General features: G+C 42.7%; 1 protein-coding gene across 20 annotated transcripts in view; it reads right to left on the bottom strand.

Moving 5' to 3' along the window:
* Slc8a1 (solute carrier family 8 member A1) overlaps nt 1–26,983 on the bottom strand; it is a 368,033-nt gene that overhangs the window by 31,076 nt on the left and 309,974 nt on the right. For all 20 annotated transcript variants that reach the window (XM_060363750.1, XM_060363756.1, XM_021655594.2 and 17 more), the window contains 2 exons: nt 23,469–23,568; nt 5,554–5,829 (listed from right to left, as the gene is read on the bottom strand). In XM_060363750.1, the coding sequence (XP_060219733.1) occupies nt 5,554–5,829; nt 23,469–23,568 (376 nt within the window). The remainder of the gene's footprint in view (nt 1–5,553; nt 5,830–23,468; nt 23,569–26,983) is intronic.

Raw genomic sequence — 26,983 nt, 5'->3', positions numbered from 1 at the left:
CAGTCTCTGTGGGTAAGTAAGCGTGGGACAGACTAAGCGTGTTTCTTGACAAATCCTCTGACAGAAGTTTGCTCTCAGTCTCCTGGAGGTTGACTTCCACAGTTATAAGTAGTCCTTCTCCTGTCTGTTGGGAGAGCACCCTGGATGTACTCTCTCTGGGCTCCACCCACCCATACCTAGACAGCTGTGTATTACAGGCAGCTTGACCTAGCCTCGCAATGACCAAATCTCCCTGCTCACATATATCAGCCTTGTGTGGGGAATGTCTTGGCATTTGATTTATCGCTAGCTGTTTCAGGGCTGAGCATTGTCGCCCAGTAGACTAAGCTTTAAAATGTGTTTCCTTATAAAAGAATGAGTGTAGGATTATAAAAGCAAGTCTTTACTATGCTCTGAAATTGTCTGAAACATAAAGCCTACTGCCTGACTTTTATTCCAAAGGGAATAACAGCCTGGGATCAAGAGTTTGCATATACCCACAGTATGCCATGTTTTAAAAGTAGAAAATGTCAAAATTGAGACAAAGAAAAATGTGTAATTCCAGGAAAACTGTAAGGCATATGGGAAAATGTACATATAATACTTTAAATATACGTTTAAACTGGCATAGCAGGATGGCTAGTAAGAACTGTATTATTAACTCCAAAGATTCCATCCATCTGAACTTGAACTAAGTACAGATAAATGAGTTATTCTCTTAATTTGGTGAAACATGAAGATCTTAGTGTTCGCTTTCTCGTGAGCTGTGGAGTTAGCTACCTCTGTCTCCATCTGTAGATGTGGTACCTCATACGTTTCCAGGGGTGACATTGAGGTAGCAGTGGGGCTTCTGCTACACTCCAGCCAATTTTGAAGACCCACTGAGAAATAAAGCAACACACTGTGGAAACTGTAAAATACTTCCTACTTAAATGTAATATAGAATATGTTATCTCCGAGAGCTATTAGAAGCTAGGAAATGAAAAACTGAAACATAAGCCATTAATAACGAGTAATTTTTGTTGTAAAAATAACACAAAAATAGCATGTATTTTTAGTACACGGGAAAACAAGATGAACAATCTCACTCTTAGGAGCAGGATCTAAGGGGCAAAATGCACAAGCAGAGGCTGCAAGGAAGCAACACCGTGTCACTTAAAACTTAAAATAAGAGGCAGTGTGAAGATCATGTACACACCTATCACACACTGGACCTTTACGGTCACCTGCAAACTTTCCTCTCTTGCTCACAACTTCTTCCCCCACTCACCATCATTTCCTGATGAGCTCCAATCCTTTTGGCATTGTTCAGAACTGATTGATCTTAGTGCAAACTCTGAGACGATTAATTCCTGCATCTTACATTAGGGCTCAGAACTTATTGTTTAATCCTCTAATCAATTCTGTTCTAACTGCCATACAGTATTAGTGCCCGTTTTTCAGGCAGGAGTATGGGCATAGAGAGTCAAGTTGTCACCGAGACCCACACTGTGGGGAACAGACATCCAGAGACATGAACTCTATACTCCTGGGGGCACATCAGCTCTGCAGAAAAGGGAACACAGTCCACAGTCAACAAATTCAACAGAGCCAGTTTTACCTCAAATTCTTCTGTGGTATTTAAAAGTCTGGGGCGTGCTATAATTAAAAAATGATATAAGCTTCCCCAAAATAAGAGCTTTTGTTTGTGAATTTTCTACATACATGCTGGGGGGAAAAGAGTTCAAAAACATCTAGAATAGTGTTTCCTTTCATGTCTTTAAACCCCCAGAAGGAAATAATTCCTACATGACATATTTCAAAGGATAAAGGGATAGTCAGAACCACTAAAGGGAACAGGAAATCTTACAGTGCCTGGGGCCAAAAGGCAATGTAGAGTATTCACGTTTTAAACTTTCTGTCCTGTAGTGAGCGGCTGGCAAAGGGAACTGGAAGGGGCAGTGGACAGGCCTCAGGCACAGACCATTGAGACAGTGGAGAGAGATCAAGGCCAGAGTTTGGGGTTGGAGGAAAATACTGCTCATCCCTAAGAGGTCTCCTTGTATATGCAGAAGAATGCTTTCTTCTCTCTGCGTCCAGAGTAAACAAGATTCCAGATATAGGAAAGCCTGTATCTAGAATCCAGCATTCGAAGCAGAAGAAGCAGAATGCCTTGTCCCCACAGACAGGATTTATCTAAGTAAATTACTGTGAGCTACAATAAATGTCCAGTCAGAGGAGGCCTCTCATTTTAAAAGGCTGGTTCCAAGGGTTTATATCCTCCTGCTTTCTCCTTGAATCTTGAACTTCCTTTTCCATAGACACAATAGAGTGTGATATAGTTTTGGACTTGGGGAGACAGCACAATATACTGAAAAATTTAAAGTGCTGCTCTGAGTTCTGGGTCTTAGGAGCAGGAATCGTAGGAAAAAAAAAAGAAAAGGAGAGGCAAAGATTTGTCTTGTTGCTCAACACAGTTCCCATGATACACAAAAGTATGAACGAGGAAAAGCATGTCTCTTTTGAGAGCCTCTGTGCCCTTCGACTTCCTTTTGCCCTTTTCTTAAATCAATGACCTTCTCAGTTATATACCATTCTTTAGAAACCAGCCACACTGTGAAAATATCTTCTTTAATAATCACGAATGTTTAAACAGCCTCTAGACGGTGTTAGGAAGAATCTGAGTCAATTTGTGCCAGTGAGTAAATGACTAGTTTGTGCATTCTCAAATATACATATGATATGACATTATATTATATGTATGTGTGTCTGTCTGTGGTGTGACACTAAAAAACACATAGATAAAAGCATGATGGAAGTAAATAGATTTTTTTTTGATTGTGTGAAGTTAACATTTCAGTGGGGAAAGTAAGATAAAAATACTATTAAAAAACAAAATCAAGATGCCAGTAAGATGCCTTAGTAGGTAAATGTGATTACACCAAGAATGATGACCTAAGGTTGAACCTTGGAAAGGAGAAAACAGAGGTCTGCAACATGTCCACACATATGCTCACACACTAGAGAAAAGGGAGAATATGTAAAAATGCAATTAAAATGGAAAAAACATTCAAACTTCATGAAGTAATAAAAATTGTACAGAATAGAGACTTTGATAATACAAAATATTGGATGGTATACTTTACATTTGGAGGTTAAAAACAACTGTAGATAAAGAATCAGTCTTATGCACATGATAGGAAGAACATTTTCTTTATACAGCCAGAGAACCCCTGAAAAAGCAATGGACTCAGCTGTGGAGAACAGACAGGGTGGTAAGCCCAAAGAACAGGGCAAGAGGACAGAGGGCGGTATCAGGGAATGGCCAGATGACCTAAGTCTGCAGGAAGACTCATGCTTTTGAGATTTATCCTAAAAGAAAAGAGGCCATCTGGAGATCATAAGCAACACTTTGGTATGAATTGCTTCTTTGAAAGATTCCCAGTGGAACCAGAGAGGCAGGTAGGATGCTTCTAGGGACCGACCACATAAAGCATAGTTGTGAGACAGGAAGGAGGGGGCAGTTCTGTGGATCCATTAGTTATACCTTAGATGGAAGGCATACAGGAGTTGAAGGTGAAGGAAAAGTAGGAATCAAGGGCTCCTGGGTTACAATGATACTGTTTTTCTGAAAAGGTCGAGTCTGGAGAGAACAGGTTTGGCTGAAGGACTGAAGTCGTTGAGCTGCTGACATTGCCACCTCTGTTTGGACATGGCAATGTGGAGCTTCAAATCACGCATTGGACATGGGTGCTGGGAAGGTAACCACTATGTCACTGCAGCTCAGTGGAAAGCAGGGGCTGATGTTGTTCCTCCAGCAAGCACTGGTATATTAATGGGATTCATGCCATGAAGACTGTTCCCAGGGAATGGTGGGAAGAGAAGGGAGAGGGCTGGAGACCAAGCTGGGGCTCACACCATCAGTTCAAGGTTAGAAGAGACTGTTCTGGAAGCACACAGAATGGCGACTTAGAAAAGCAGGCCTTGCTCTACCGACAGGTGTTGCTTTTAAACGCTAGAAAGAGTAAAGACTCTTATGTGTCGCTCCCCCTTCCCCGCCAGCACATTTTAATGAGCTCTTGGCACCTGCTGGTATGATGAGCCGTCTCACCAACAAAGCCACAAACTTTTCTTCATAGATTTTTAAACAATACATTTAATCCTGCCCCAAGGCAGGAAGAACAGCGTGAGGAAGATTTCAATTCCTATCTGGCCATCACAGAGTCTGAGAGTCTCTGGTAGGAACAGAATGCAGTTCATCAGACAGTAGACAGAAGCCTTTCTACTTGAGAAGCGTCAAGACACCAGCTGGGTCCTAGGGCCAGTACTGACCAAGAGCAGGCTGAAGGAAAGAGCATCAGTTTTTCTTTTAGTCTTATTTTGTCTACTTGTAACAAACATGTGTTGTGTCCCAGAAACAATAGCATTATTTCCCTTTTCTTTTTAAATCAATATGATAAGGCCACGTTATATATTCCTTTAGCATCTTTAATTTGCCTAGATTTTGGGGTTGATGTGATTATATACACACACACATACATAATACATATATCTTACTTAGGGAATATCTTACTTAGGGACCATGGTAGACAGTTAATATTGTAATAAGGCACAGACAATTTTCCCTATTACAGCAAAGAAAGCTATGACCTTTTTTTTTTTTTTTTTTTTTGGCAGAGTAAAAAAGCCATTACAACAACTGGTGGTTGTGTTAGATTCACCTAGTAAGAAATCAATAGTTATGGTATGAGGTGGGTTGAAATTTATCAAAGCTACAGGCACTACAACCCCCACTTTCTCTTGGGTGGTGGCTTGTCTCAGAACTCTTGAGAGTTGGATGGTTAAAGTTAGTCTTCTATGTGAGCCAGGCCATGATCAAGGCAGCAGTATCAAGCTCCAGGTGTTGGGGAATTTGAAAAGGGGGCAAATCCTGTCCTGTGAGAGGAGAGGACTGGAATTTCTCACAACCAGGAAACTTAAAAAAAAAAAAAACACATTATTTTATTACTATACCCTTAGAGCAGAGCAATTCTCAAGCTCCATCAGAGAAATGTCTTGCAGTAGATGGTAATTAACGAAGACCCACAACTAGACAATATGCAGTGAGTGAGAGATGTTGGCCCACTCATCACTGAATGGACGTCTTTATCAAATCCCTCCTTTCCTCATCGATCTTTGTAGAAGAGGAGGTAGAAGGATTATAAGAGCCAAGGGGGTACATGACTCCAGGGAAATAGAGTCTTCCAGGCAGAACAGTACTGATACAGTGTGAATTCAGAAAGACTGTGACAGCACTCCTAAGACGCGCAGGTTCAAACCAGAAAATTCCCAGCACTGAAAGGGGAAGATGGCACAAATCCCACCCCTAACCTAGAAGCTATTTGCTATGGATACCTGCTAGGAAAGGGGATATCATTTTTGTTTTGTTTGGTTTTGTTTCCCGATAGAATATCACTAGGCATATGATCTACACTCCAAGGCATGCCTTATGCCCAGGAGTAACTGGCCAACACAAAATAAAACTCAGTGGTTATTTGTGTATGTGTGTGTGTACTTTTTTTTGTTTTGGGGGAGTACGTATGAATCAACCTTTACCTGGTACTGAGGTTCCAAGAGCAACAAACACAACCGCTGTCACGGAATCTTTCAGGCCAATGGTGCAGCCAAAGTGGGAAGCCAGGTCTCCGATGAAGGCTGTTAGCAGGCCAATCATGAGGATGGAGACAATGAAGCAGGCCCAGCCATTCCAGTATTCTGTAGGTGGGACGAAGGCAAACAGAACCTTCCAGAACACCGTGAGAAAGTGCATCACATAATCAAAACAGGAGGGCAGCCTCTCTTCACCACACTCATCTTCATCGTCATCTTCCCCTAGGAAAGAACAAGGCACATTTCCTTAGGACCCAGCTAGCAGGATCTTCTTCCATTCCCTGTAGCTTCCCTGGAAGCCACTGTCCATTCCTCTGAGGTAAATGAAGCTTTGGGCTTTCTAAAAGTCAATCATTGTGAGACAATTGTTTGGCTTGGTTCTCAGGGACCACCCTGCTGTGGCTCAGTGGTCAGGGGCAAAAAGCTTCCAGGCAGTCAGTACCCCCCTTCCTGCATGCTGCCCATATCACCTCCCTGTGGGATTCATCATCAAGAGTGATGAACAGGATTTCTTGCTAAAAGTTGCAAAGCTGAGAGAGAAGAATCTCCACAAGTTTGGACAGAGTTCTCTCAGGGTTCTTCTCCTTCAGCTTAAAGTCTAAGTGGAGGCTGTGTGACTCCTACAGGGTGGTATGCAGCCAAGATCCCTAAGGGCAGCAATGGGCCTTTAGAACCACTCCAGATTCACCTCCTTTAGTTAAAGGATTTCAAACTTTGTCTCAGTGAAATAATATTTTATCTGCACCTTCCCTGGCTTTAGAGCTAAAAGTGTTCCCCATATTCATAGCCCTCTTTCCTTTTCCTTCTCCACTCATTCTTTGAAATGCTTCTCACCCCTCTTCAGAGCTTCCATGGCTCCACATACTTAAAACTCTGGATGAATTGTTCTCATTGTGTTCCCCAATCAACAGCACTGGGGAACTTACTAGAAATGCAAAATCTCAGTCTCATTGGATGACAAGAAATCTGGGCTTGCATAAACCCTCCTTGTGATTTGACTGTTTATTCAACTTTCAAAGCTGTTGACTTTTTGGTGTTCTTTCTTGCCCATTTGACTGTGAGCCCTTCTTGCATTTGTCTTTCTAGTGTCTGCTATCATCTCCATCACTTAGATGGGTAAATTTATATTAGCGGAGGGAATGCATGCATGGATTTCTACTGATTTTATATCACCATGTAATTACATGTATTATTACATAATATATTCATATAGATAACAGTTCTCCAGTTAAGTCACACTTGAACATATGAAGAAATGTAGGAGACTTGATAATTAAAAGCCCAGGAAGGTCTCTGTGAGTTTGAGGCCAGCCTGGTCTACAAAGTGAGTCCAGGACAGCAAAGGCTACACTGAGAAACCCTGTCTCAGAAAACCAAAACAACAAAAAACAAAACAAAACAAAAAGACCATATACTGATCATAATAACCTAAGACAGCTTTCATTAACAGATGATGTGAGAGTAGTGTAAACATAATCTACATTAAGTAAAATAACCCTCATTCATGTGGTTTCAAATTATGATAGTGAATGTCATTTTTCTCAAAGTGATAGAAAACACATGTTCATGTTTTTTATGATGATGATTTTTAAAAGGAATGCCTCCTTGAACATCTTGTTTACTTTCTCCAACATCACCCAGAATTTGTTTTAGGATCTTTGTTTAGCAGCAGGTGGGGATGGCAGCTCTCTGCATGACGGTATGATCTGAGAATGCTGGTACCAAGCAAACGCCTGTGTTCTTTGTGACACAGTCCAGGATGAAACCAGCTGAGGCAACAAGAAGCACAGTGGTTCTCAGCTTCTGAGTCATGACTCTTTTGGGATCACCCATCAGACACCCCACATATCAGATATTTACATTACAATCTCAACGGTAGCGAACTTACAGTTATGAAGTAGCAATGAAACAGTTTTATGGTTGGGGGGTCACCACAGCATGAGGAACCATGTGAAAGGGTCACAGCATTGCAAGGTTGAGATCCACTGCCTTAAGCACATGCAGGCTTGGAGCTGTGAGTTCTTCTCATAAAAACATGGAAGCGTGATGCCTGGGTTTGCTCCTGGCTACTCATAAATAGAGAAGCAGTAATGGACAGCTCTTCCATGAGCACATGCTTACAATTATTGCATCCCTTGTTTGACTGTAGAAAAATGCAGCCTCGTTTTTGATGCTTTGGGAGGTAGCCAATAAGCTATTAGGAGAGTTCTCTAATATATGGACAGAATCACCTTTGGGGACTGTTTAGTTGAAGAACTTGAGTCAAGTGAATTGATAGATAATTCTGTGAGTGAAAAGGCATTGCTGACCTCCCAGACTCATGCTGTAGGAGTGAGAACATGTTTTTTAATAGCTTTGTCAGCAAGCACAAAATGTCAGCAAGCACAAAGGCATCTGAGGCTACATTATACTCCTTCCTCCAAATCAATGCTTTAAAGCCCTAGGCCCCATACCTTAGAGTATGATCTTACTTAGAAATAGTGCCTTTGAACAGTGATGTGAGGAGATGCATCAGAGAGACACTGGCACTGGGCATGGTGGCTCAGGCCTGTGGTCCAGCGTTTGAGAGGTAGAGGCAGGAGCTAGAGTCTGGGTTTAGCTGGGCTATATGCCAAGGAATTGTTTGGGAGAAACCAAACCTACTCACGTCTTGATGCACAGAGAATAAATTTCTTATGTTTAAGCATTTAATTCATAGCAGCTTATTATGGCAGCTTCGGTCAAACAACAGCACATCTTTGGAATCCTCCCGTGTTACTACCTAAATGCATGGTGGTCACAACTGCACACAATCATTGCATGTTACTTTAAAACAAAGTAAACACTGTTCATGTATTTAGTATGTTGCCCTCTTTCTTTCTTTTTAGTTTTTATTTTTTGCCCTTTTGCTCTTCATCTCCTGCTTTTCTTTTATCATATATTTTTCTCCAAATAAAATTGAAAGCTTCAATTTTCATAGCTGATTTTAAGGTAGTCAGGAGACAAGAACTATGTTAATATTGTGTCTGACTTGAGTCTGACTCCTGTCCTTCCCACTTTCCAGTCAAAGAACTGTAAAGCACATCCAGCCGTATGCTCAGCAAATGTGCTGGAATTTCTACTTATGTTTATTTGGTATCAGATCATTTTCTTAATTTCTATATTTGTGGACACTTTCTAATTTCTCAGGACGTATGATTAAAATGTTTGGTAAACACTGAATTTCTATCATTTTCTGAAGCACAGAATATTCTGCTGTTGAAGTATTTAATTTGAGAATGATTAAGTCTCAAAATTTAAAGATGAACCAGAAAGCAAAGAATGAAATTTCTCAAAAGAAATGACACATTTAAATCAGGAGTAGATGTTGTATTTGTTTTCAAGGTGGAAATAGTAGCATCTTTCTCAAGAGGGCTAATGATTACCATGTTGCTTATCATTATATCCTTCCTGTTAGGCTTACAGCTGTGTTTTCCTGTCATCATCTCATTGCTGTGTCCTAAGGTTATAGTCTAGAGTTTTTAAAACAAAATAACACAAAGTTCAGGGTGTTTTGTTATACTTCTTTAAACTCCAGAAGCAGAGGCAGGTGGATCTCTGTGAATCTGAGGCCCAGCTGGAGCTATATAGCAAGACCTTGTCTCAAAAACAAAAATATAAAACCCAAAAGACAATCTGTATGTGTGTGTGTGTGTGTGTGTGTGTGTGTGTGTGTGTGTGTGTGCATGTGTGTGTAGGGGGGAAGGGGAGACAGAGAATGTCTTATAGCCTTCCAGCATTATAGGGAGTCTTAAATACTTTCATGCTTAAGTCTGAAATGGGAAGCCCACATGCATCGTATGGCATTTTAAAGCTCAAGTGTGTGATGGGAACAGGGACTGTCTCTGACATGAACTCAGTGGCTGGCTCTTTGATCACCTCCCCCTGAGGAGGGTGCAGCCTTTTCAGGCCACAGAAGAAGACAATGCAGCCACTCCTGATGAGACCTGATAGACTAGGATTAGAGGGAGGGGGAGGAGGACCTCCCCTATCAGTGGACTTGGGGAGGGGCATGGGAGAAGATGAGGGATGGAGGAGGGAGGGATTGGATGAGAGAGGGGGCTACAGCTGGGATACAAAGTGAATAAACTGTAATCATTAAAACAATAAATAAATTTTAAAAAAAGAAAAGCAAAAAAAAAAAAAGTTGAAGTGTGTATCCATTCTTTTTCTGGGATTTCCATGAACATTAAAACAATTAGCAGGCAAGTCATATAACTATTTAAAATGAGCACTGTCATGCTGCACAGTTAGCCTATCTTGGGGAAGGACAAAAGTGTGCTGTGAACATCCATCACCAGCTGGACTATCCTTAAGAATCTGTTTCTTGCAAAGAGCAATGGAACAACTAACCCCCTCCTCCATACCTAGGGAGCATTTTTTAATGTCATGGCAGAAAAGATAGCAACCTGCTGGTTCTGTAGCCTGCCAGCGCAAGATTGCTTGTGACTACAGGTTTCCTTCACTTTCCTCCTCAGTGCTAACATAGAGATAGACAAGTTGGTAGGTTTGCTTTTACAGGCTCCCAGTTAAACCCATCTTATCTCAGAATCCTTCTTTTCAGCTTTATAGATTCCACTAACAGAAAGATAAACAATCTGGGTCCCATTAATTCCTTCTGGAGCCTTCTAAATGGCTTTCCTGATACACACTGGACTCCGTAAGTACAAACATAAAATAGATAAAAATAGCCAAGTCATTAAAAGCGCAGGTGGAGGAGATGGCTTCACTGCAACTACTGATGTAGTGACAAGGTGCTATCACCTCTCTGGAGCACAGAAGAAGGATACCATCAGCTCAATGGACCATGGAAGGTGAGCACAAGGCTTGGCGCCAGCTGATAACTTATGTTCTGAAGTGGACAGGTGTTAACTGATACCCTTCCACAGACATGGGCCTCAACGAGTACTCTGGAAACCAGAGAAAGAAACTGCTGGGATGTACCACACACTTAAGTTCAGTAGCATTTACTGATCTGTTCTCACAAGGATTTAAGTTCTCTTTTCCTTTCCCATTTTATGTATTTATGTTACTTTTTATTAAGAACAATTATCATTTCCTGATATTAAAGTTTCTATGTATCAAAAGTTCAGCAATTCCAAAAGCAAATCCTCAAGATTCACCTCTTGTTAAGGGTTTGGACAAGAGTCAGCATGCTCTGGCCCTTTCTCAGTGAGCATGCTACAGATTCTCCCAGGGAAAGCTTAATTTGTTTAAAAGTTTAGTTCAATTGATAAAGTTTTCATCTAAGTAAACTTAGAAGGATACTTTCTTTTTACTTAACACTCAATTTGCATGTTTTCAAATACATAAGTTGTTCAAGCACAGGCAGAACTGTAGACATTTGCTTCTGTCATCTGAAACAAGTGGGCATTAGAAAAAAAATGCTGAACTTAAAGCTGCCCAAGTTCAACCTGCTGTTTAATGTTGATTCCTCTATAATCATTCTTCTAAAATGGTCATTGTCCAGGCTCCAGAGAGCGTGAGAGAGTCAGCTATATCAGAGAACTTGCAAGTTTACAATCTGAATTTGGTGGTTCTGGCAATCAGCTGCTGGATATCACTCATTTCTTCGGGTCCTATTCCCAAGGCAACAGACAATGAATATAATCCTCGTCCACATGCTGGGCTTCATGCCGTTGAGGTGGATACAGTCATGTCACGTTCAGTCTAGCTAAGGTCTGTGTTCCTTTGGTAGGCTGTCCCTGTTCCTCCGAGGATCTCCTAAGTGAGCCGTTACTCACTGCTTAAATCATAGTGCTTGGAATGAAACACACCTCCAACACTAACGAAACACATCTGCACTTAAGCTGGCTGCTGTGGGGAGGTCTTTCCCCTTTCTCCTGTGAGGTAATAGTCTTCCACTGATACATATTTGGAGCTTCTAATAGCTGTATCACATTAGTCAGAGTCCTTATACCTTTTTAGTCAACAACAACCCATTGCTCAAAGCTAAGCTAGGCCCTGTCACCAATATCATGGCTGGTTTCTTGGGACAAACATGTAAAATATTTTCCCTGATCCTTCTTAGGCTTTTTATTTCTTGTTTTATCCTTCTTCAGTCTATGCAAAGTGTTCTCACTGAGACAATTCTGTATCTCGATAACATGCCAGTTATTTTTCCCTCCTAAGAACTTGCCCTCTTGTATTATAGTGCCACTCAGAACAGCCAAATCATAACATCAACTGAAGTGTCTAACAAGACAGGAATGGATGGAGAAGTATGCTATATTGTATAATGGAAAATTGTCAGCAGTAAAGAAGAATTATATCACTTTCAGGAAAATTACGGCACTTTCAGGAAAATACAACTTGAGATAATTATAGTCAGGAAATTAAGCCTTAGAAAGACAAAAATATATGTTTTCTCTTGTTTGTGGTTCTATATTTTATATGGATGCATAAAATCATGTATGTGATTATATAGATGCATAAAATCATATAGAAACTTACAGTATAAGGGAAACTTTCCAGGCCAACAAAGAGGGCTAGCAGGATCATGGAGCGGTGAGAAATAGGATGACGAGTGATATGGGCATATGCTCTGTATATGATGTATACTTGTATGAAAACTTAAGTAATTATAAAAGAACTAAAAAGGAACTCACTCATACACAGATTTTATATAGTACAGAAGAAACATACTGCAATTCACAGGCCCAAAGAAAATATGTAACAAGAAGGACCCAAAAGAGGATGCTTAGATCTCATTCAGAAGGGAAAAGAGAATAGACAGCAGAAATGACTGAAGAGAGGGAACAAGGAAGAAGAGGGAGCATGGAGAGAAATGAGGGGTTTGACCAGACCTGGGGAGAGCGAGGGAGCAGCAGGTCAGAGGGCCTGCAGAGAGAAGAGAAACTATGGGCGGCAGGGGGAGGGGGGACATCTCTGTGACAAGCCGGAGACCTAAGACTGGAAAGGCTTCTGGGAGGATATGGGGGTGACTCTAGCTGAAGCTCCTAGTAGCAGGGGTCATTAAGACTGAAGAGGACACCTTCTAACTAGACAGGACTCCTAGTGGAGAGGGGGAACACCAACCCACACAGAAAAACTTCAACCTAAAAGTTATCCTGCCTACAAGATGCTCAGGGATAAATATAGAGCAGAGATTGAGGGAATGTCCGTCCAGTGCCTGGCCTAATCTGAGAACCACTCCATGGGAGAGAGCTAACCCCTGACACCATTAACGATACTCTGCTGTGCTCACAGACAGGAGCCTAGCATAGCTGTCCTCTGAGAGGCTCCATCCAGCAACAGATCAAAACAGATGCTGAGACTCACAGCCAAACATTGGACAAAGCATAGGGAGTCTTGTGAAAAAGTGTGTGTGTTGGAGGTGGGAGGAATAGAAGGGCCTGGAGGGGGTAGGAGTTCCACAAGAAGACCAATAGAGCCAAACTAACCAGGGCCTAGAGGGGCTTGCCGAGGCTGAATCACCAAACAAGGACCATGCATGGACTGAACCTAGGCCTCCCACATGGATGTAGGTGATGGGCAGCTTGGGTTTATGAGGTTCTCTAGTAAGGGGAGCAGGGGCTGCCTTAGAATAGAATCTGACATAGATTCTATTGCCTGCTTTTTGATCTCTTCCCCCAGGTGGGGCTGCATTGCCAGGCCTCCAGGGAAGAGGATGCACTTCGATGTGCTGGGGTCTCCCCTTTACTGAGGAATAGCAAAAGAGGGAGGGATGGTAGGACTGGGAGGAGAGGAGGGAAGGGCTACAATTGGGATGTAAGGTGAATAAATATATAAATTAATTAAAAAATGAACACGTCCTCTTGAAGCTTCTTTAAGAGTATATATTTGAGTTGTGGAAAAAAAACACCGTGCTTCCTCGGGAGTGTATGAGTCCAGCTGTTGGCCACTTTTCTTGCTGCCTGAGCCCATGGAGCCAAAGGCCTGAGTGTTCTTTTTTTTTTTTTTTTTCCTTTACTATCTAATGGGATCGGAAGGAGCATGGAGACCATAGTCCTGGGATCTGTTTACTGTCCACTGGCATGCACAGTGATATCCAGGTCACTTCTGGGATCCAGTTCTCTCCAGTTTTTATCGCACTTCTATCACTGAACACACTGGATCCCATATCATTGTGCATCAAATCTGAGATGAGGATCGCTATAGCATTTATAGCTTGGCCCGCTAGCCTGGTCTCAGGTGGAGAAGATACTATAGAGACTCTCCTGATAAACTTCACCAGTTACTTCCAGGCCACAGGCAGCTGTGGAGCATTCTCGCCTATAGGACCAGTGTTTATTCTTAGGGAGCCGAGGGTCAGGTGACACATGGCAGTATTAGAAAGGGACCCTCAACTAATAACCTCCTTTTTATGTGTGAGTCACAACCTTGGTTGAGACAAATGAGCCTCTAGAAGAAGGTTTCCACGAAGATCAGAAAGCCTTTCAGTTTAGGCCTTTCCAGCTCTTGTTAGGATGGTTGACGCAGCTGAAGAAATATTTCATGTGACAGAAATATATTTCTCAGTGCTGGAGCCACTGTCAAAATGAAAAAAAATGGCTCTGCTAAGGAATTCTAACTCTCCGTAAGTTGGGTTATTAGCAAAAGGAAACTGTTAGAAGCAGACATGGACTACTTGAACATAACAGCCCCTTTCTTCTCCATAATCATAATCACAGTTTGACATTATCTGTCATGGATGTTTTTGCCTCTAGTTCCTCCCCCACCACCGTAGCAGAGCAAGAATCTTGAAATTCAATGTTCTCTAATCATCTGTTAATTGCAGCATCAGAATAATTCCAGGTTCCTGCAGCAGAAACACATTTCCTGCAGGGCTGAGCAACCTAAGAAACAAACGTTCGGCAAACAGAACCTACACACCGCAAATACCCATACCTCCTGCTGGTTTTGATGGCTTGCTCCTAGTGGGTAGTAAGCAGCTGGGCACACCAAGTTCTAAGACTGACCTGGGGGTTCCATTAGCACTGTGTAAATATGAGTGGCTGTGTCTAAATTAGCCTCCTGTGGTGAGGGAGGCTGAGCCTTGGAGGAGCTGTTGGGGCAGCCGTGACCTTGTAATTTTCAACAAACTTAATAATGTTATGCCCTAGGAAAATGCTGAAGTTTACATAAAGGCTAGCTATGTACCCAAGTCTCCCCTCAAGCTGGGGAGCATGAAGGATACCCAGAGCCACTTAACATGTGGTTGCCGTGATGCTCTGGGTGATGGCTTCTGCTCTAGGCACTTACTTTCATGCACATGGGTAAATGTACACACCTCACCCTTTGCATTCTCATGAACCTAAAAGGACATATTCATAAAAAATTCAAGGCTTAAAGATGCAAGCAACTTGCTAACAAGCCCTAAAACTCTTTCTGCTGCCTCACTGCCATCACTAACTAGATGCAGTGCGTCCGTAGGGGAAAATAATCTGTCCTTTGAATAGCAAACATTCATTCTGGTCCAATCTAAGCTCATTGGAATTGTCTTTTAAAAGGTATAACTGAGAACCATCTGCCCTCTGTAAGCATCTGTTTGATTTATAAAATGTTGAATTCTTCCGAGAACAGTTGGCTTTCACTTTGTCTCTGGGTCTCAGGTTACTGGTTTATATCTGCTTTGTGGGAAGCAGGATTCTCCTTTGGTTTTGGTTCAAATATATTTCTCTCTGGCCATCAAGCAGGATGGACTCCTGTCCTTCAGTGGTGACAACCACCTTCCTAGGACCCTTTTCCTCATCTCAGGGCCACGTGCATGGACTGTTTTGATTGTGGAGTTACATGACTCTATTGCTCACAAAATGGTGGCTTGAGTGAGTACCTAAGATTCTAAGGATGGCCTCAGTTTACACAATGCAAAGTGATTGCAATTGTTGAGGGCATCCTTCATCTGCTTGCTCCTATTTACTTCTCTCTCTTGTGATTTTCAACGAGAGCTCCAAAAATAGGACCCACCGTTGAAACAAGGCTCTGCCCATGATTTACACGGGTACCTCACAGAGTTCTTTTGTGCCCTAGTTTCTCCTTTAAATAAATGTTTACGGTAATGACTAGTTTTTTTTTTTTTTTTCTTTTGTGATGAGATTTTCTTTTTTAATGTCTAGCCTGGCTAGTTGAGAAACCCTTAAAATGATGTGCCCTCGGAGAAATAGAGTGAGCACATAGAGCCAGAAGAGGCTTCTGGCATGGAACTCTGGGAGGCACAAGCTGGACAAGATGGAAAGAGGCCTGGTAGATTCAGAATCAGAATCCTTGACTGGGTTAAGAATCCAAAGTCTGTCCCCCTGCTGTAAGTGTGCTCAGTGGTGCTGCACAGGGCTTCTGTGAAGTAGGGTGAACAGGAAACAGCTATTTACACAAAGGAAGCCTCCCCATTCACCCCATGCTGCTAACACTCTGGGTACAGGAAAGTTCCCGCCCTTGATCTGCCTAGTCTGGAGGCATCACGTCACTGGGAATCCTACAGGTTGTTAAGCAGCAGATAGAATGTCTGTCCGGTAGGTGAAGGCAGCACCTCACGGCTCCAACAGGAGATACAGAACACTGCTGAGTGGCCCGAGCAAGAGCTGCAAGTTCTAAAGCTGCCTCTGTGCTGTGCTGCCTTACAGGAGGTTCCCCCTCTCTGGTCACAGTCCCTATTCACTAAAAAAGGGGAAAACTGGAATAGGCTCTTAATAGGCTCCTGTCCAGTGCTTTGGACTTAAGATGTTTTAACAGGAAAAAAGACTCAACACTCACCCAGAAATGACCAAACAAAGACAAGGAAGGAAACGTCTACTGGACAGAGAGTGTGTGTATGTCAAAGTTGATTCAGGCAAGTGGCTATTCACTGCAGGATCAGGGTTGGCCAGGTCTTCCTCAAGATAGCGTGCTGTGAACAGCAAGAATTAGTGTGGTATGTTGATGTGGTATGGGCTGTTGCTGCGTAAAGGGAGTGTGTGTGTGTGTGTGTGTATGTGTGTGTGTGCATGCATTCTTGCATCTGTGTGCAAGTGCGTATGTGCAGGGGTGTTGGGCTTCTTCTGTTTTCCAATTCTTCGGATGATAGTGAAATATTTCCCCCACTGAAACAGTACTCAAAGACTCTCACCTGGGGATGGAAAGTGCCCCTGTGTCTTGAGCACTAATGTGAGTAAGTAACAGCTAAATCTGTCTTCACATCGCAGCAGCCAATGCCAACAAAGGAGCTACTGGATCCAGAGATGGAGCATTGTTGGCAAAGCTGGGTTGTTGCCTCTCCAGACAAAAGCCGCATTAAAGACATGACTTCAGGCCTATGAAGGAGGGTGCTGACTCATTCCGGAGCCCTTCAGTACAGTGTTTTCCTCAAGATTTTTGTAATAGGCAATTTAAGAGAAAAACAGCCAAAGAAGGCAATATCCTTCTCTGAAAAATCAGTTAACACATATCCAGGGACCAAAAAATAATTGCTCTGCCTCCTGTCTCCCATACTTGCACCCCACTGTGGCTGGCCTGCCTGCCTTGTCCTGCAGTGATGAGGGGAAGCTACTGGGTCCTTCATTCTTGCCTGCTGCTACTGCTGTTTTTAAATTCATGCAGATTATTGGGTGTCCTTACTTGTATGACTTAAACTTGCCTCCCGCAAAGAAATTGTTCTCCTTAACATCCTCTCTCTCATTACTTTTACTTTTAGTCTACCTCAGCTAGATAACAAGAAGATTCCACCAACAATGTGGACAGAGGATGTCATTGTCAATATGAATTATTTGCATATTCAATTTGTGGGCACAGATTTTCTATTTATAAGTGCGTACTTATGAACCCCTGCCTGCCATGTGTATATCAATTTTGTAAAGATAAAGGATTATAGTTGTCTCAAAGTGTTTGGGGGGGCATAGTGTATGTGTAAATGTCTGTGTACGTCTTTAATGTCCCAGATCGGATACCATAACGCATTTAGTTCAAACAGTGCATCTGCTGTCTGTGGTGCCCTTTGACCAAATGCAACTACGGAATTTATATAACACATATTCCAAGGCAGGTGTTCCTTCTCCATTAAACTTAGACCCTCAATTTCAAATAACAGACCTATGCAAGTTGATTACCCAAGATGAAGGCCACTTTGGGAAGTCCTTCAGGATTTCCAATCCTTCCTTCAGTGTTTCTGTGTCTCAAAGACAAGTTAAATGAAACGTGTTCCAATTCCTTCCATTCACAGGCCAGGAAGGCTAAAGGATTTACCAAGAGCAGCACAGTGAGAGTTTTTGTGGTTCTTTCACTATTTTAACTCAAGCGATCAGAAAAGGGTTTCAAGAGCACGCTTTAAAATGGAAATGATTTAAATGGAGATTCTATCACAAAGAATGTGTTTTGGCCATGCACAGAGAGAATGGACGCGAGCCAAGTTGGATGGCAGCAGTGCCATATACTCTGTTTCAAGTAACCGTAATTCTACCAACACAAGGTTGCTCAAATTGTGGGTGAGTCTAGGCGTGAGGAACCCATACAGAGAAGGTCACACCTCACAGAGAAGGGCCACGATCATAGGGAAGAGGCTGCACTCTGACCCTTGTCTGAGTTTGGGCAAACAGCCTCACTCCTAGAACCAGATAACATGACTCCAAAGTCACAGAATCGCTTTGGAAGTCTCTTGGGTTTCTCAAGATGAGATTAAACTTGGAGTATCTGGGAAATTCAAGAACTGATCTTGTTTGATTTGGAAGACTGACTTGTCTTTGAAGTCATTTAGTATGTCTGTCTTGGGCTTGCACATTCATTTCCAAAGCCCCAGCTTCACAACCCTCTATCAGAGACTGAAAGACTTCTCCATTGCTCAGTCTCTTTCTCCTTCATCAGTTTATCTGACCTGTAACATGTTAAGGCATGACTAAAGGGGACACGTGAGGCCACGTCAGTGTTTGCTGCATATAGACTTGCAAAGATGAGGCTTCATAAGGCAGCTGTCCCTTTCCACTAAACAGTGAAGAAACCATTTGATCTGCTGCATGTTCATTTGCACCGCTCAAAGTGCATCTGTGCAGAGAAGACACCATGTGTCTAAAGCCCTTGGACTTGCAGTCGACACTCTAATAAATGGGAATGCTATTGAAGCAGAGTCAGCCACCCTTTAATTTGCTGCCTTTGGTAGAGTTTATTCAAGACAAACAACCCCACGAAAGTAGTTCCTTTGACATGAACCTCCGAGTAAGAACCCTCACATATGAGAGAATGTATGAGAACCCTCCGAGTAAGAACCCTCACATATGTATGAGAAATGGATAAAAATGATGTGCCCCCTTTTCTGGCACTCATATTGTCCCACTGAGGCTATGTCAAACCTGAACACATAGGACTGCCTGTAACTACATAGGTAGGAGCTGAAGGTGACCTCACATCAGCACCTCCTCATGAGAACCCCCTCACAGTGCTGTTAGATAACAAATGGGTCCTGGAAAGAGCTCTGCTTAGATGAGCTAGCTTGAAGATCCCTGGGAACTCATTTGAGGTGTCATTGGTAGTATTTGGGGCTTTTGGAGTGGACCAGTCTTCAGGCTGACATTTATTTAAGTCAGTTACCATCTGAGGCATCACTGAACTGGCAGCTTTTGAAAGTAAACCCTTCATTTTCATTGAGAACCCTCCCAGTCCACTGGCATGCATGGGTAAAGTGCTGAACACAGCAGCACTCCATTGCGCCAATCTCCAGGTATGCTGGGCCACCGTGACCTGTATTCAGGGTGGGCACAGCAGGTACTTGAGCCAAACCGGCCTTGTTTTTTTTATAATTTAATCTGGGCAAGCCAGATGGGTAGGCAGGGTGACTTTTTTTCCCCCTAAATCACATAAGACATAAAGTACAATGGCCTCAGGGATACTATAGAAACGGGATGGTTACTGAATACATTCCCAGGTCTCGGTATGAGATGGTACCTGAGTGTTCCCATGAAACCAAAGTCCAATCAATAGAGTTTTCAGCCATCTAGCATTTTAGCATTAGGTTGAACTACTTATGTGTGCAAAGTTTTTGCTATATTTTATTTTAGAATCTTCAATATGTATTAGTCACTTCCCAGATAAACAATTTTGGTACCCAAATTTGTAGCTGGTCTGTGAAAACGTATATTGTCTTGACTAATGCTATGGTGCACTCATGAACTGGACATACATTTTGCCACTTTACACACGAGGGAACAGAGATGGGGTGTGTGAAATAATATGTCGGGTCATCCAGGGAGTTTTTGAAGGGCAGAGTCGCAGAACCCCATCTGCCTGCAAGGCTGGCCTTGCTATCACTTCCAGCATCCTTCACTTCCTGCATCCTTCCCTAGCCAGAGGCTGAAGTGATGAGTGACAACATGGAGGTCTCTAGTGGTCTCTGCCCACCTTATGTTTTGCTCTGCTTGTTACTATTCCCGATTCCTCTACATTTGACGGACACTTGATTCTTAAGGTCAACCCCAAAGTGCTGCTCTTGGGGAGACAAAAAGAAGGAGGAATTGGCAGCCGTGGCTGGTGGGTGGAGGTCAGACTGGATAAGCAGCAAGAAGTGCATGTGTGGACACATCCTCAAAGCACCTGGTGGGGCTGGGCTTGCCTTGAAATGTTTTGACAGCTGTTCAACCGCCTCACACAACTGATGCTAGTATCCGACCCAGGAAGCAACAGAAGGAGAATTGCTGGAACATGACTGTTTAATCCCTTCCTAATCTCTGGACTCTCTTAAGTCCTTTTAGCTCTTCAAATGCTCAACTGTCAGAACTTGGTGAGCAGAAACATTACGGCATAGGAAGCCCAGGCACTGAGCTCTATGGTTCAGGCAGAGTGGGGAGTGACATCGGCAGCTATTTACTTTGAAATGAGCTTTGAAATAGTTAATAAAAAAGAGAAAAGCCAAATCTCATTTACAAAATTATTACTTTTGTTTAGCAAGACAATTTTGCACAGAAAATTGCTTGGGAAAAACAGTCTCAGCAGAGCCCTTCAAAGACAATTTAGTATTTTTAATAAGGAAAATCTTTCTGATTCTCAACTATTTAGCCATGAAATTTTTAAAATCCAATGAAAGTCTGCCTTCAATAAATGTGGCTTTACAAATTTTATTGTCTGTTTAACAACCTGAGAATATTAACATTTCTTAGGCACTTAAATTCAGTCATAATTACAAACATTGCACTTTGAAAACTGTCTTTCATGCAATTTAATGTAATTTAGTGCCTATTAACCTGGTGTTTCTCTGTTTGAGATACAGAATATCTCAAAATTGTAAATAAGGTCAATTAACCTAGGAAGTGGCAAGTCTCTAAGTACTGTCTATCTCTCAGCAGTCATTTAGAAACATACATGTGAATAATACACATGTACACGTGCACACACACACACACCACCACCAATAAGGTTTGGAAAGTTTTGCACATCATTAATTAAGTATTTTGGGGGGGACTGATGGGTGAGTTATCACACATCTGTAATCAGCTTGGAAGGATGCAAAGCTTTAGTCTACAGAATGAGTTCAAGGCTAGTGGACATGTTACCAAGACACTGCTTCAAAACTGAAAAACATTAAGGCTAGCGATTCAACTCAAGTGGTAGAGCGCTTGCATGGCATATGTAAGACCCTGTGTGCAACCTTAAATATGACAAAAGACAATAATAATAATGCAAGAATATATCAGGAGACAAAAGCAGGCTTCCCTGGACATAGGTGGGGAACAATGTTCCTTACATTGAAATTTCTTTGTTTCATAGCACATGGAGTCTTTTTCAGCAGATCACAGCTCAAGATAAGGGCTGGGGACATGGATCAGCTAAAAAATGCTGAGTGGTCAAGTGTGAGGATCCGGGTTCCATACACAGCATCCACATAAGAAGCTGGGAATGGGTGTGTGTATTTGTCATACCAGCACCAGGGAGGCAGAGATAAAAGCCACCATGGAGTTTGCTAAACAGACATTCTAGTTAAATCAGTGGGCTCCAGGTTCAGTGAGAGACCCTATTTCAAAAAATGAGGGGGAGGGCCACTAAGAAAGACATCAGACATGGATCTTTGGCTTTCAAATGTGCACACACACACACACACACACACACACACAAGCAAACCACCTTCTAGAGCCAAGTTGTTTCTGTGCAACTAAGAGGTTCTTCTGCCTATAGAACAGCCAACAGCCAAAATTGCCACATGCGAACGTGGAAGCATTTCATCAGTGTCTACACACCCCCACACCAAGTTTGAAATGAAGCATCAACACCTTCGTACCTGTTTCTCTTCCTGCCTGAGCACTGCATGTATGACTTTGTCAGCATAATCCTCCCCACTGCTCCACACTGGCCCATGTCATTAACTTAGAGCAGTCTTGAAGTGTGTGTCATGCTTTCTGAAAGTGACTGAAAGGTTTGAGAGGACCAACTGGGAACCACTCCGTGGCTCGGAGAGAAAAGTCTGCCCTTAAATGGTCTATTGATGGATTTGTGTCAGTCGTCCACACACTCCCTGTCTCCCCCTACAGCCTCAATGAACAATCAGACGCATGTGAACGTTCTCTCTCCTACACTAGAAAATTAAGCTCCTATTTGAAGTTGAATTTGAATTTGAGCTGGAGTAGCTGTGTCTTCCATTCTCTCCCATGAGGGCAATGATGGACACAGATAGGTAAGGGAATAGTCTCCAGCACACAGATTTTACATAAATGCTTCTACATCCATGAGCCACCAAAGGAGATCTGGGTCTACTGGAAATATTTCACTACAGCGCTATATTGTCTTTAATGTTGCAATCTGAATGTGTCAAGGCTCCATAACCATTTGGTCAGTTGTGATACATTCTACTCTGATTTTCATCAGTTTTTCCTATCTGTTCAGTTCTTCTGTGCAGAAGGAAGCATGCTCCTGTCTCAGATGCTAATCTTTGATGTAGAGAAAAACATAAGCCTCCAAGGGGTGTTTCCGTCTCTTTCTAGTATGGCTGACACATAAAATTTAAGTCCATCGTCCTAAGCAGTTATCTGCTGTTTAATACTCATAAATTCCCATTGCATACTTGACTGCAAGAAACCACAGCATGGTGATGGCCAGTACTACTACTAATAAATAGCTACATTTTTTTTTTCTCTTTAAACCACTCTCTGCTCCCACAGCCCTTGGGAGATCTGTCCACGTGCTCTGTGGCAGATTGGAAAGAGGGGGCTGTGACAGAAGCCATGGCCTGACTGTAGTGATGCCATTTTCATATTTTGAAGCTTGAGGATATCACTCACTGCTTAGAAAACCCTAGCTCTGCTGTCTGGCTGCAGTGAAAAAAGCCTGTGGGGATTCGGGAGAAAGAACAGTGTAAAAGAATGGAAAAAGAAGACAAAAATCCAAGGCAGTGTTGCTTCTTTGAACGTCAGTGACTCACTCTGTCCCTATACACACTGAGAGTGGACAAGGCTTGACAGCACGGGGAGGCATGGTTGTTTATTTCATGTCCTCAGTTCCATCTTGTACTATAGTCTTAAAAAGAATGCTGCACTTCCCTTGTACAGGAAGGATCACAGTGCACTTCCTTCAGTGTGCACCTCCGAGCCAAAACAAATGCTTAAGATGTCCAGTGCCTCGGACTGGGGTGTAAAATGATGCAAACAGTGGTGGTGAAGGCATCTTAATGCTTTCCTTTTCTTTTAATGACTTTGCTCCTTTTGGTCCTTTTGGCCAGTATGTGCTGCTTTCAGGAATCCAGACAAAACCCCATGACTAGTTAAACAGTGAATTAAGACACAAATGGGTTTAAATTCATCTTGACTTGCCCCTCCCTAGAGAGAGCTATAAATGGATATTAGGCAACAGAGATGCTGATTTCAATTTGGCCACATGCGGTGCTTTGCCAGTGGTAGAATAAGTAAACTTAGCCTGAAACTGGCCATTTCACCTCACCAAACACAGAGCAAGGCACTCACCAGCGCTGACGGTGATCGCTTCAATAAACTGCTCTCTCCAGCTGTTTGTCCCCACCACAAGGGCCAGGTTTGTCTTCTTAATGAGTTTGTCCACAGTGTTCTAGAAAGGGGCAAAGGGATAAGACAGTCACTTCTGGGGCTGTGAATGCATCAGGAGATCTGTAACCTAAGGGGCAGCTGATGTCAGGCTCAGCAGAAAAGTATGGACTTCAAATACTGCTGTGGTTATGTAAACACCTGTGGGCCTTAGAAATATTCTGAAATGCAAACTTCTTCACACAGAAAACAAGCCTCCTTTACTGCTCTCATGGCCAGCCAGGCGCAACCAGTGTTCAAGGGCCTACTCATGCCCCTCAGCTGCTCCCGCCCGGAACCTCATTCTTCTTGACTTTTCTGTCTGCAAGTGAATCCTTATTGGCCCTGTTCAGCATTTTCTGTGAACACCGAGGAACGACAGATCTGAGGCTGGCAACACATTGCTGTGTTTTTGTCAGTAAAATGTAGCCAAGCAGCTGGATTTCAAGGTTGCTGGCTGCATGATCAAATAAATACATAATTTGGTGGTGGCAGTTGGAGGGGGGTGGGGTGGAGTTTTGGGTGGTGGTGCAGAGGGGCCGCTAGAATTTTCCGCCACTTACTAATATTACCAGGCAGTTGTGTTCTCACACTACTGCTGTTGCATCAGGCACATGTTAGACAAGCAAAAGCCAACATCTGTGGCGTAGGGCTCACCGCTAACAACCTCGCCTCATGTTTCCATACTTTAATAGCACTGAGGTACGTGCCCCTCATTGTACTTGAGAACTTATTAGGTGATTACATTTGTGCAATTAGCCCTCTCCAACTTTCTCAATTTGGTTGATCAAACACCAGGACTTGCCAAGCGGTCACAAGAAAGCCAAGGAAGCTACACAGTCAAAGCACTACCACAAATCATCATGGCAACTACAGGGAGAAGGGGCACTTCCAGGGCACCATGGCTGCTCCCCCCAGAGGCACTATTGCACCAACTAGTCTACCAAACACACTTACTGTCAGGGCATCCTCCAACTTCCACTAATTGCAAAGAGGCAGAAAACACATATTATTTGCTTTAGGTAAAGATTTGTACATGTTCAATGCAGGATACCAAATTGTGGTTTGAGAGAGATAACATTATTGGCCAAGCAGGAGTTAAGAAAATGGTTCTGGGGGTGGGGGGCTGGATGAGACGCCAAAGCCAATTTATAAAATCAAGCATGTTAGTTCAAAATGAGTCATTGGAACTGACTTGAGACATTGAGAAGAAAACAAATATGAAAGGACCCGTCCCCAACTAGCTCAGCTCTCTATCTGCCACATTATTCTTGGTTGGCCTTTGCGCCCATAGGGACATGACCTCTCAGCTTCTTGTCTCGTATCCAGAACTGCCAGTGCCCTGATGAGAGCTCTAACAGTTGCTGCTGCTCTTGGGCACAATAAATCGAAACACACGACAGGCATCTGTCTTTTCTCTCTCAGCTCAGCCACATCTCATCCAGCACTCCGAGCATCTTGACTAATGCCAGTTGAAAGTGCTGTGTGGAATATAAGAAGACATGACCTCAGTTTTTCCTACAGGCAGTGGAAACTTGAAGCACACCTCTCCAAAAGGGAGAGCACACAGTGTGCTGCAAAGAAGGCAGAGAACCCATCACGCTAGAGATAAGCGGCTGAGGATCACTCCCACAGCCGAACTCAGGCCAACCCATAAAAAAGTCTGCTAAAGAGAAAACTTTTAGCAGAAAGTAAACCAGTCTTTACTGATATGTAAAAACACAGGTAGATCTTAAGATGCAGTACATTTTAACCAGAGACTGAGCTCATCTCAAGGGCTAAAGTTGTTGCTGTGTGGTTCCTTCATCTATGGGAAAAGGAGAGCAATTGAAACAAACTGAAGTCCCGACAGTACTCTCAGGGTTCATCTGGGAGGTTCTTAAATGGTCAGCGGCCTTCACAGCATGATAAAAACCTCCTCCTTGACAGTGGGCGGCCTCAGGGTGGCGGGTAAGAACTCAGGGAAGACACGTGTGGTCCAGCTCATGTTCCCAGGCGAGAACGGCATGAGTAGGGGGTTGGGGACAAGTGCAGTCTGGCTCATGCTGTTCTAGAGTTTTGAACAAGTTGTCAAATTACATTCTAGAATAGCACAATTCTTAAATGAAAAATGCCAAGGTTGATATTCTCTCTTTCTTTTTCTTTCTCATAAGAGTTATCTAACACACTACTTTCTAAAGAAGCTACCACAGGTGTTCTTTCCAGGGTGCCTACATGGCAAAGCAAGGCTGGCATCCTATAAGAGAGAGTACTATGAAACAGGCAGGAGTAAATTAGTTCCAGAAACAGCGATCTCTGTTGTGGCAAGGGGCAAGCGACCCGGAACCTTTTGATTCTGGATCACACGAAGTCCGGGGAGGAACAGTGAAACTGCCCACAAATGGACACAGAGTAACAGAATGGGCCACAGAAACTGACAGGCTGAGATCATGTGGGATTACATGAACTTATACATGTTCCCTTCATGTGCTCAGTGAGCAGGCTCAAGGTTATGCCATAATGGTATCAGTCCAGGAAGTCTTTATTCCTCTATTTACTCCCCTTACTGGGGTGGAGAGAGATGAGTGAAAACAAAAGCATAGATAGATAGATAAATAGATAGATAGATGGATAGATAGATAGATAGATAGATAGATAGATAGATTCTTAATGGCCTGAAGAAGGTTTAAATGTATTTTTATCTTTAAAACAAAAATCCCATTTAATTGCAAAGATACCTTTTCACTCGCTATGCCAATTTGGGAATAAATTTAATGAGCCAACAAAAGGAAAAGTTTTAGTAATAATAAAGTGGAGCAACTAAATTGGAGTTTTAAATAATTTAGGTTTCTGAGACTTCTATATTAGCCTGCTCTCTATTGTTTGTTTGTTTTTCTTTCTTTGAATAGGCAGCATCTCCTTTGGAAAAACAAGTAAAGAGAATACTGTTCTGTGCTGGGTTTGTAATTTTGGGTACACATGCTTTTAATGCTGTGCACAGCTGAAGTTGGCTCCACCACACATTTTTCTTAGATGCCGAGGATCTGGGTAAGGAGTGTGTGTGGCAGGGTGGCAGGAGGTGGGGACAGTGTGGGGTGGAGAGGACAGGAACAGCAGGTCAGGTCTCACAAGACAGGAAGTTTCATTATGCATAAAGCACATCCCGGTCTGTTTAGCTTTTAAAAGAATGACTTCTGTTACCTGGGAAGTTTTGAAATGAGGCTGAGGATGAAGCTCAGGATGCTTACCTGACATAGGTGAACCCCTGGGTTTGATACTGAGTTCCATAAAAGAAAATAATGAATTAGAGAATCCAATCTTATCAGTTCATGAATAAAAAATATAGTTGCCGACTCTGCCTCTTTGGTAGGCAGGGATAAAGAGTTCTCAGATTGGAATAGCGGAGATATAAAGAGCCGTTCTCCAAAACCAAAGCCTTCAAATTTCCACAGGGCAAACGC

This window comes from Meriones unguiculatus, chromosome 1 (genome assembly GCF_030254825.1).
Source record: "Meriones unguiculatus strain TT.TT164.6M chromosome 1, Bangor_MerUng_6.1, whole genome shotgun sequence".
NCBI lineage: Eukaryota > Metazoa > Chordata > Mammalia > Rodentia > Muridae > Meriones > Meriones unguiculatus.
This window is presented reverse-complemented; position numbering and strand designations above follow the sequence as displayed.